Source organism: Zonotrichia leucophrys, chromosome 2, assembly GCF_028769735.1.
Source record: "Zonotrichia leucophrys gambelii isolate GWCS_2022_RI chromosome 2, RI_Zleu_2.0, whole genome shotgun sequence".
Taxonomy (NCBI): domain Eukaryota; kingdom Metazoa; phylum Chordata; class Aves; order Passeriformes; family Passerellidae; genus Zonotrichia; species Zonotrichia leucophrys.
The window spans coordinates 70,512,996-70,524,781 of NC_088171.1; the positions used below are offsets into that span (position 1 = coordinate 70,512,996).

General features: G+C 40.9%; 1 protein-coding gene across 4 annotated transcripts; it reads right to left on the reverse strand.

The window, feature by feature from the left end:
- Positions 1–3,149: 3,149 nt before the first annotated feature.
- LOC135444154 (leukocyte elastase inhibitor-like) lies at positions 3,150–11,786 on the reverse strand. Of its 4 annotated transcripts, none has more exons than XM_064705384.1 (7): positions 11,601–11,786; positions 10,080–10,255; positions 7,882–8,019; positions 6,963–7,080; positions 6,213–6,355; positions 5,361–5,528; positions 3,150–4,634 (listed from the first exon to the last, which is right to left on the reverse strand). In XM_064705384.1, exons 2-7 carry the CDS (start codon positions 10,245–10,247, stop codon positions 4,233–4,235), a joined length of 1,137 nt encoding a protein of 378 aa, XP_064561454.1. In that variant the 5' UTR covers positions 10,248–10,255; positions 11,601–11,786; the 3' UTR covers positions 3,150–4,232. The 4 variants fall into 4 exon arrangements, with proteins under 4 accessions (XP_064561454.1, XP_064561456.1, XP_064561458.1 ...); XM_064705386.1 differs by having other exon boundaries at positions 3,179–4,634; positions 10,106–10,255; XM_064705388.1 differs by lacking the exon at positions 11,601–11,786 and adding an exon at positions 11,305–11,345 and having other exon boundaries at positions 3,179–4,634; positions 10,106–10,255.

An 11,786-nucleotide genomic window follows, 5' to 3' on the forward strand; every position in this document is an offset into this window, starting at 1 on the left:
AAAGCACAAGATGAAAGAATGAAATTAAAATATCACAGAACACATTTTCTTTTTTATTTTCTGGCTTTTGACTACCTGAAGTTTACCCTGAGAAGCTTGCTGAGGGGCAAAAATGGATATGAATTATATGCTGGTATAATGGTGTATTTATTTACTCTTCAGAGTGTAGAGCTTTAAGGAAATGCCAAACATTGCAGTGTCACTAGAAAATTTGGATTCCATCAGGCAACAGTGGCTTCTGCTGTAAGGAACACCATCAAAATCCACCATGCCACAGTCTTTTTCTCTTACATAAGTTGTGCCACTAAGAAATAACGTAGGTCATGAGAAAGGCCATGCTGTATCCATTCCGTGTTGGGGAATTCAGTACTCTGAGAAACAAATTGTACTGATGTAAGTTGTTTCTTCCAGTAGTGACATGCTCATGTGAGAGATATGGATAACCACAGCAGAAATATCAATTAAATAATTCCCCAAATTAGTTCTATTGCAAGATTTTTTTTGAAAATTACCTAATGAATATTGTTTCCAGCATTTAGCTTGTTTGACTCTCACAGATAAAAATTTGGATGATACAGCTGGCAAGGAGTTGTTTTATACTAAATATTTATCTGAAATCATTACTTGAATTTTATTTTTCTTGTCCTGTTTTCTCTGCACAAAAAGTCGAAACCCTCAGTTTAACCTCTGGACTGCATTTTTTTCCCTTTTCTGTGAGCATTTTCTCTCATGTTGAGAGAAAAGCACTTGACCAAAATGACTGCATACCATTTTACATGAAATTACTTTAAAATATAAATGTTTATACAAGCTGGTTGTTTGAATTCCCATCTATCCTGAAGATACATTTTCTGGCTGCTGTGATGAGTTCATTATCTGAATTGCCAGCAGCTACCCTGCATGTTCAGCATGTTTCCAGACAGGCTGTGCTCTCCAGGATTTTGGCTGTGGTTTTTGTCTTTTATTGTTGCTAAGTAGTCTGGGGTTGCGTATGCCTCTAAATGAATGTGGCTAATAGCCTGCGTTTAGATGGTACCACAAGATAATGGGACAGAACTAGCGGTTCACTACAGTAAAAAAAAAAAAACAAAAACAAAAAAAGGAAACCCAAACCAAAAGTGAGGTTCTGATTTCAATTGTACCTTTTTATCTCAATAGGTGCAAGAGAACTGGACTGGTCTTATTTCTGTAATAAACCATAGTAAATCAACTCAACCATCTATCTCCAAGACTTGATCAGGTTTATGAACTTTACAAGTATTTTGGTCATACGTAGATGTGTACAAACATTTAACAGCAAAAGTATAGCTACACATGCTCTGAATTAATTCATCTGTGTAAATTTATCTAGTAAATTTATCTGTACTATAAAGTGACGTAAAATGCAGAGATAACTGTTTTCCTTATCCACACTATGGTATGTACTTCCTAGGATGAGCAATTTCAACTGTATGAATCAGACAAAAAGCAGACAGACAATTTGTGGTGGGTGGTGGTGGTTTTTCTGTTTAAATGACAAAACCAAAAGGCTTTCCTAGGAAGTCTGTTAGCAGAAGTACAAAGTCTGGATTACTCATCACAGCACAGTGAACAAATATTTCTCAGAGTTTTGTCTTGTTATATAAAGGCTGGTCTGCTTGGGAGAGGCCAAATTGGAGGGGCAAATCCAGCTACTGTAATCCTCTATTTCACTGGAAGAAACTCACATGTTGTCTACTCAAACCAGCAGCCTGTTGCATATTGGTTTTGAACAGGGTACCCAAGTACTCAACGTGCTCAAGAATTTGGCAATACCCTCCTATGAAGTTTAACTGCAGGCAGGCTGACTTTTAATGTTGCATTCCTGAGAGTAATGTAAACCAAAGATTTTGCAAACAGAATTTTTTTTTATGTGGTGTATGTGGATTTATGAATGCTGCTTTGCTAAGACTAAGGCTAAGTTCCTGATTTTATTTTGAGACTTCTGATGTTTCAGTCTCTCATCTTTCATCTCTTTAACCCATTAAAATTACATTTTCTACCATTTTACTCAGTTAAAACATCTTCTCAAAATTACCCTGCTTTGGACTTAGGCCCGTATTCGTTCAGTAGTTCTACAAACAAAATCTTTCTCAAGAGGATAGTTGAAGCAGCGTATTTTTATTTAGAACTGTGAATACAGATAGCATGCCAGTTTTCTCTGTTGGAGTCAGCCCTTGTCAGTCATTTGTTCTGACAAGAGCACAGGAAAAAAAACATGGAGTATTAAGGAAAAACACAACTATCTTATTGTGGAACATAAATTATGGGAGGGGAATACTGGCCAGTAGGGATGCTGGGTTTTTTGAAATGTTTCAGTGATTTTATTGAGATTCTTATTGCTGAGATTTTGTTTTGTGCACCCTGTCTGTAGAAAACCAAACTTGTCTCAGTGTAATTGAGTTACAGTTCAGTTACTGAATGCTGATACCAACACAATAAATACAGACATCAGTCTCCTCATAAAGCTGATTTGTACTATTATGTGAGGTTTTATCTTTCTTCGGAATTGCTGCCCTAAAAGCCTTCAGTCATGTATCTTGCCTTGACTGAGTTCGTGCAAATAAAGATAAGAATGTAATTAAAATAGAGTTTTTGAGCCTTGCTTTTGCAAACCCCATCTACAGCAGCACCAGCTTTTTTGCTAAAATGCTGGAACAAAGCCCAGAAACTCAGAACAAACAGAACATCAAAGTGTTCCAAACTTTTGCATGGGTTTTGTGCTAGTACTTTTCGTTTGCAAGGCATTGGGTTTTCGAAGCACTGGGTGCAGAAGTATTGCATTCACATCTGCAGGCTGCAATACACACTCTCCTCTGCAAACCTACCAGAGCTTTTGCAACCAGGTATTGCAGACCAAGATCTTGTGCCATTTCATAAAACCATGACTCTCCCTGTTCCCTCTGGGGGTGAGCAGCTCAGCTTACACTTCCAGGGAAAGCTGCAGGTTCATGCAATCATCTCTTAAGTAATTTGGTGTTCAGTGTTTTCACCTACTCTGAACAACTTCAGACAGCCAGTTGCACTAGTTGTGCCAGTGGTTTTCTGTGGCTCTACTCTTCACACAGTGATTTTGGTACTCTGAAATACTAAATTGTATGCAAAAAAGTTGCCATTTTGAACAAAAGTTTAGGTTAAAGACTTTTATTTGTTGCTTAAAGACAAGATTAAAATACAGTTTGCAATTATATAAATTATTGTGCCCCATTCAGAGCTTAGGTTGTACAGGTAAATGTTACAGTACCGAAGATACAAGCAAATAACCTCCGACAATAAACACAGAACATAACAGTATGTAACTGGCTACCAGGAATAAGGCTGTGGTACAGTAACAGAGGTTTCTGCATAAAGAGGTAGTGGAAGTCAGCTCAGTAAATGCAGAATCATTGTACATAAAGAGAAACTTCAGGTATTTCTTGCAGATCCTCCTCTGGGAAACTGAAGTATCTTTTGGGAATGACAGAGGTACTGGCCAGAATCTAATGCCATATTGGCAGCTTCTCAACTTTCAAAAAGGCACCTAAAATCTCTAATCCCTGAAACATTTTAACATTTAATTGAAATTTTAAAAATTCTCTTTAACTATGTCACCTAAAGTCTTACTCATTTTTTCATTCTCATTCAAAAGCTGTGTTGCAATTTTTCTGGCTACTAGCTTCAAGGGGTTACTTTTGTTTAAATAGCTTAATCCATTCTCTATTAATAGACCTCTCTAAACAAATGTTATCTGACCTTCTATTTCATGACAGAACTGGTTATACCCAGCTGTTTGAGACATGCCTTTTGGTGCCCAGAACAATTTTATTACAGTATTTTTGTAAAGGTTTTAGTGAAGGGATACCTCTGCAAGAACAACCCAGTATTTATGCATAAGGAGTGACTAGATTATTAAGGAGTGACTGTGCATCGCAATGGGGAGCTGTAGACACACAAAAACCCATGTGAGGATGCAAAAGGCCGATACTGTGCTTTGAGAAATATGCATTTCTTCCAAGAAAATTTATTTCCACTCCAAGATTTTCCTTGTTCAATTAAAGATTATGTGAATCTCAAGAAAAAAAAATAAATTACTCCTCATTTTCTCTGGGGCTGTTTAAATGGAAAGGCAGAATCTCAGTCAAATTACTAGGAACTCACAACAGGAGGATTAACTTGTTCAGGAACAAAACTTTCATTAACAACAGCAGGAACTACTGCAAATGCTAAGTTTTCTTTTATGGAGAAGCATATCTTCCCAAGAAAACTATGCTCTGTGTTGGGTTGTGGCGAATAAAGAAAAGGAAAGGATGGTCAGCGTTGAAATCCTCTTCTATGGCCATGCAGAGCATAGCAATGCCAGCAGTGGCAGCTGCAGCTTCCGTGCCTTCCTCATTCACTTCCACAAAAGCCTTGTGGACAACTGCAGAGAGGAAGAGGTCACGTGCCCCTGACATTCCCGACAGGTCAGCCTTGCCACTGTCAAATACATCCAGCAGGCCCATAGCAGCTAAATCTGATTTAAGGTCATAGCTTTCCTCCAGCTTAAACTTTGGCAAACGCACGTGAACGTCAGCGGAATACAGATGCTCTGGACGCGTCCATTCCTGGAGCTTCTCTAAGGTAAGCTGCTTTTCCATCTAGAATTAAAAGGACAGAGAGCATTACTTATCACCAGTCTAGTATTTCATTTTCAGTAACATTTATGAGGCTTTATTTATAGAACATTATATGAGGGTAAAGCAGCTATGCAAAAATGAACATATGCATATCTTTGATAGCCAAATAGAGATTAAACAAATACTATTTAAATTAGGTGGAGTCAGTGCAGTTTTTACTTCACAAAGTAAGGCAGACATTTGCTTTTTGCTGCAGTGTACAGAAGGGAAAGTCATGCACTGATAGCAAGCCAATCTTCTTAGTGTTTCATCTAACTAAATGGAATTACCTAATTAAAAACACATAACAAAAATCATAATCAGAAAGCTCAAAGAAGCTGTTCATTTAATGGAAAACAGTCTCACTACTTTATGGTTAAGAAAAGGAAGACTTTCAAAGCTACTGAAAGACAGTCATTAAAAACAAATGGACGAGGCAAGGTAATTCTCACAGTTAACTCTGTTTTCAGCCTCCATCATAGTTCATCCATTCAGCAGAGGACACATGAACACAAGCTACAAAATTAGAACACAACCTCTCTTCCTGATGCATTACATCCATTTATTCTTTATTGCTGTACTAGTAGAGAGTTGTCTAAAAATACATCAGATAGATCTGGTGCCCTGAGAACATGGTTCACCAAGGCTTTCATTTTGAATGGCCAAACTTAAAAATAATGAACAACTGCATTGGCTTAGATGGGTCACCTTCTGCAGCCCAGTGGAGTCCTCTTCAGTGTCATCAGGTAACAGGATGATCATACTAAGTTCTCTTCCATCATAAGGCAGCTCTAAAACACGGATCTTCTCTTCAGGGACGTATCCAAAATTAAATTTATTTTTCTGATACATCATTTTTACTGTCCTTCTTTCATTCTGAATGGATAAAAGGCACCAAAAGTAACAGTTAAGGAAATACTCATTTAAAGAACCAACAGAAGACAAGTAAGTTAAAACCGCATTTATGTAAACACTTATCCTCCTTTATAGAACTTTCTTCAAACTTGTGACTGCCTGTTTAATAATGATTTCTTCTGAAGAAATAATGAGTTTGTATTATATTGGTTCTGCTCTGGCTTCTATAGCACAGTCCTCACAGAAACCGAAACAGTTTCATCAGACTGCTGTATGAAAATTTTAAGCCCACAAAGATCAACTCTGTTTAGCATAAAGCAGATGACTGCATACAGTAACTTGTAAAGCTGTTAATATAAACAGCATATAGAACAAGAAGATGGGGCTTAATCAAAATGTCCTGTCATTTTAAGACTGCTTACCTATCTTCACAGACACAGTTCATAGCTGTTGATCTGCTGCAGACAGAAACCCTGCCAGGTCCTAAACCACAAGTGAGAATTGTCTCTAACACTGTTCTGGTAAGTAAGACAGCAAATAGCTTGTTGAGTATGGAAAAATACTAAAACCCATAAAAATAATTTAAATATTAATAAATTACTTTGTATTTTTAATGTATTTCATTTGCAAGCAATGCTTCACATTACCACCTATATTATTAGACCTTTTCATTAGATATGTCCTTCCAACACGTATCTGTATTACCTTATTTAATCGAAATGGTGCATCAGTGGTGTCAGCTTCTTGAAATTTCTCTGCCCAGTTTGCTTTGAAATAAATAGCATTCACCAGTACCAGCTTGGTCATGCTGTCAACTGAGCCTTCAGCCAGCAGATCGGGGATTTTGCCTTCAGAGGCAGCAGAAAAAGGGTCACAACAGAATCATGGAGTAAGTTGATGGCATATAAAATAAACATTGAGAAACTGATGCCATAGAAATACTACAAACATAAAACCAATCCTGTAAAAATGTGTATTTTAGTACCTATCTCACTACTTCACCATACCTTTTCTTAACACACACTACAATAGCTTTTGATATACAGTGATTTGATGAAAATGTAATATTGTTAGTCTAAACTGTCACATGCAACTCATCTACTCCTCATACAAGAGCTACAGAATGCCCACATTAAGGAATACTGAATTTAGAAATATTTATACAATATATATATGGATCAAGACAGACTAAGACAAATTCTGCAATTCATGTGTACATCTCCATGTTTAGCCATCTCTCCTGCATTCATGGCCTGAACACAAAAACAGAATGGAAAACTCTCAGGATTTATGGAACTGTTTAAATGTCTTGCTTAGGTAATTCCTAGTTCTGTCCATGCATCAAATGAGTGTCCCAGGGCAGAATTAAACTGTTTGAAAGACAGCACAGAATAAAGCTCATTCCTTCTCCCAATACATCAAACCCTGCCAGTTACTAACAAAAAATTAATTTACCTTCCGTTTTCTCCTCAACCCATTGGTTAATTTCTTTCCTGGCTTTATCACAAGCCTGAAGAAAATCAACTGTAGCCAAGTCAGCTCCATATAATTTCCGTGTATTAGTCAGGAAATCCTAGATTTTGGAATGATAAGAATAGCTTTCACTGCATGCAGATAAGAAAACATCTAATTACTAGGTAGATAAGGTGTGCTCAGATTGTCACCAACTCTGAGGTGGGGTTCTAACAGCGTGTTGCTTGGGGGAATTCTGAAGTTAACAGGTTTTTTTCCCCACTCTCAAAACAAGCCTCACAGTACAGCAGCCATGTCTAGAGCTGATGTGATGCTTACTACAGGTAAGCACCTGTTGCAATATTTACCTATCATTGTCCTGAAACAGGCTCAAGCACAGCTGGGATAAAACAAAACTTTCCAAAACAGCTGAAGAGGGACAAAAATATCACACAAATTTGTAATTCACTGGCAAAGAGGCATGTTGTTAAACCATATTGGAGATCTCCTCCCAAATAAATAGTATTTTCAAAAAGATGGAAGTTATGTGGTACTACTCTGATGAAAATCCTAAAAAGCTGATTGCAACAGGAACAGAACTGGCTGCAACCTAAAAAGCTGTTTGCAACAGAGTGGGATGCCATGATAGTTACTGTAAACTAAGAACATAGACCAGTGATTCTTCTCTTGAGAAAAAGAACAGCAGAAGTGAACAGGAAGAGCAAAGAGTTTGCTGTGTTACACCCTTCAGGTGAGAGGCACACAGCTATGGAAATGCACACAGCAAGTATTAAGCACTTTTGTCAACTTCCCAGAAAAATTTAGAAATAGGCTTGGAAATAGCTCTACTTCATAAATACTCAAGTAGCTGCACTTTCCCCCCAGATCCCAGCATGTGCCATCCTGATGTGCACCACTGTACCTGCAGAAAGCTGTAGGACTTCTCTCCAAAGAGCTGACTGGCCAGCCGCAAGAGATAGGGAGCATTGCTTCTGTTTATCTCTGCTGTCAGAGCCTGGAATCCTGAATGCACATCTTCAACTTTGTCAAGGTGAAGCGTCTGAAATAAAAAGAAATGAACTAGCTGCTGTTAATACTGTCTTAAAAGAACACACTGTGAATCTGTAGGATAGGCCTGATGCAGCAGGGTAGGATCCAGTAGGTAGGCTGAAGAAAGAGAAAATAAAAGCTGGAAGCTGTGAAGAGACTTCTGTAAATCTCAAAGAATGAGTCAAACTGTCCCTCGGTGCTACACTGCCCGTGTCAGCCACTTGTATTGTGATCCTGGTTTATACACAGTCACAGCTCAAGCTCCTGATCACAACCCCAGGTCCTGTCTGCATTTCTGTGGGCCCTCCTCTGTGGGAGAGAACTTGTTCCCAGGTGAGTTATCAAAAAGAGAGATATGCCATGGAGACTCTTTTGCTTTCTCGGTTCCCCCTTTGGACCAAGGGGACATGGGGTTGTATATTTTCACAATATACAATTATCGCTATCACAAGCGAGGTATTAAGAAAAATTAGAGCAATTATCTTTTTAATTTTATGAAAATGTAACTTCATAAATATATATATATCTCATATATACTTTATATATATAGCATATATATACACATATACTTTTTATATATATACACTTTATATATATATATATATATATATATATATATATATATATATATAAAGTAAGTATTAGGTTTAAGATCAAGTGCATTACTGCAATATCTCTTTATGACTACCTCCTCTTCCAGAGGCAAGCTAACTGGCCAGGGCTTAAAGATATGAGAGCAGAAGCTGCCTGACCTCATGGACAGGGATGGCTACACCAAAGCAGTGAAATTCATATTCAAATTTAACCCATGTGTTTGTTTCCCAGGAGTGATTGTGATTGTGCTGTGAAGGAGTGATTGGAATCAAAGGAAAGCCTTCTCTCTCTCACTGGGTTTTTGGTCAGGCTTTGCCAACCACCTCAGTACAAGCTGTGCTGTACAGGTGCATGGCTGAGCAAGAACAACAGAGGCAACCTTACAATAGAATTATGATCCCGGAAATAAATTTTTTTGTCCCTGCAAACAGCTCTTGACAATCGCTAATCGCTCCCTCTTTAATTAGCACTGGGTTCATAAATGAAGTATTGTGGTACAGAAACATGCCCTGTTGAGGATGACTGGGTTGAACGACATTTATTTTCCCCCCAAGTTCCTTTTGCATGATTTGTGCTGTCAGTAGGTTTATCCTAGGCGGGGCTGTCAGTCTGATTACATGAAATATGTTCAAAGTCTGTTTGAACAAGTAGTGGGGAAGTAATTTTATTGAGTAAGCCCAGCAACTCAACAGTGTAAAACAGTCCCTCCTAAAGTCCAGAATACAAAGGTGAAATTATTCATAGGCAAATGCATGAGGATGACTGCAATGAGGAGACTCCCACACCTTTTTGCAGGCATTAGCCTAACGAGGGTGCAAAAATAACAGTGACTGAGTCCCTTCCATGATAGAGGTTTCAGGAGAAACTGGCATATGCCTATGTGCACCATTTTTATAATATTTAAGCGTTTTTTTAAACTATCCTACCTACCCTAAAGCTATGGTAAGGATCACCGTGAAGACTTAGCTCCTTTGAGATATCTGAGTGACTGTTAAGTGAGAGACTGGTACTTAGGTAGCATCACCATGTATCATCATAGCTTTAGATATTAAATTATAGAATGCTACTGTTTTTTTTACAAAAACACATAGAAATATTGAAATTGAACATACCATTGGTGATCTTGCGTTATAAAGTAATAGTCTGTCAGAATGTCTCAGGAAAACTCATAGAGCCTTGCTGCTGGAAATTATGATAAATTTAAAAGGAGACTAACTAATGTAATTAGTATCCTCTGTCAAGAATTAACTACTGAAATTAAATTAACAACAAGGGCAGTAGAAAATATAGAGAGGGCTCTGGAGCAGGGTAGGCAGAGGGTGACTAGCTGCATAGTCTGAGGAAAACTGAGTGTGCATGACAGAAATCTTGTCCTGAACAAACAAAAACACCCTCATTTCATCTTCTCTCCTCTAAAACACAACCCTTTTTAACGTAAATAAAATTAAAAATTAATGACCATTTTATTTTACTAACCTTCAACACCTGGGTTTCTGTATTACCTTTGGCCCCCAAAAGGACCATGGCCAGAGCAGCAGAGATACTGACAGGAGAAAAGAAGACATTTCCTGTTGGGTTGGCCTCACTAAACCTTCTGAGCAGATCAAGTGCAAATCTGCTGTTGGCAGTGGACAGGTTCTCCATGGTTATAGCTGAAAAGTAAAACAGCTGATAAGGACCCTGGGAAACATTATTCAAACACCTTGCCTAACTTTGTGTGACTCACAGAGTAAAGACTGGATTGAACTGGATGCAGCTGCTTACAGAAACAGTAAGAATACTGTCATCAGTGCACCTTATTCTTAAATAAAAAGTCAGTCACATTGAAAAAGCGGGGAATTTTTCCCATGTTAATTTTGTGTGCCGACCTTCCTTAACATACTAACTTTATAGACGTTACTTTTTAAAAATTCCTTTCATGCAGATCTGAAATTGAAATTATACGTGCTGGTAGGGTTGCAAAAGTCCCTCAGCCTCACAGACCCAGCACAGGCCAGGGCTCTCCCTCCTGCAGCATTCCCTTTGCTCCTCTATAACGCACAGAGGATATTCAAAGCACCTGCTGAGGGCCGAGCAGACACCTCTCAGTGACCCGCCTGCCTTCATGCCACAAATCCATGTCCCTGAGCGGTGCAAACCCTGCCAAAGGCTTCCGTGCACGCTGACTTTCATCAGTGGAGAGCAGAGCACCGCTGTCCCCGGCGCTGCCAGGAGCACGGAGCTGCCTGCCCGCCGCATCCAGCACCACCGGGGCTGGGCGGCCCCAACGGCTCGGGCAGGGAGCCCGGGTCCCGGGGCTGCAGGTGACCTGAGGGGACCCGAGCGATGCACAGAACAGGTGCAGCGGCAGGGCCGGCACTGAGCAGCGGTGCGTTTCTGGGAGATGCTCGGGAGCAGGCTGAAAGGCGCAAGGGCCGCGTCAGGCACCGAACCCCAGCGAAGGGCCAGCGGCGGCACAGCTGGATGCTGCTCCAGCTTCCTGCCCGCCCAGCTCAGAGCCCGGCTGCTCTGCGCTCCCTTGCAGCCCGAGTCCCGGTTTGTTTCTTTCTCTCCTCCGGACGCAACTGCGTGGAGGAGTTTACACTAAAATTTGGATGTTTCCTGCACAGACTTTCTACAGCAACTGCAAATCATCACTATCGGCTTCCTCCGTGCCAGACAGATAAACATTGTCTGGCAGGCAGCTTGGCGGCGTACTTACCGAGCTGTAGGCTAAAGACAGACCACCAACACCCTAAAAACACCCAACCCCGAGCCCCAAGTCGTACTTTCACTTTCACTTAACCACCCCTCACTGCGCACGCCTTCCCCCAACCCAGCTGTCCGACAGCGCCCACCCCGCTGCCCGAGAAGCGCCCCCCAGCCCGCGCAGACCCCGCCCGCCGAGGCGGACAGCAAACATTTCCCCTTCTCGTCCCGTTCCCGTCCCGTTCCCGTGGCAGGGCGGAGGCAGCCCCGCGGAGCCCCAGCGCAGCCCAGGGCCGCCTGGCCGCCTACCTGCCGGGCAGCGCGGAGCGGGCTGCGATGGGACGGGACGGGCCGGGATGGATCGGAAGGAGCCGAGCGGCGCAGTGACAGCGCAGCGGTGACAGCACAGCGGTGACACCGCGGGGACCCCGCCGGGGCGGGGAGAGAGGGCGGGCCGGGCCGGCAGGTGTCACCCCGCGGCCGCTCCCGGCCGGG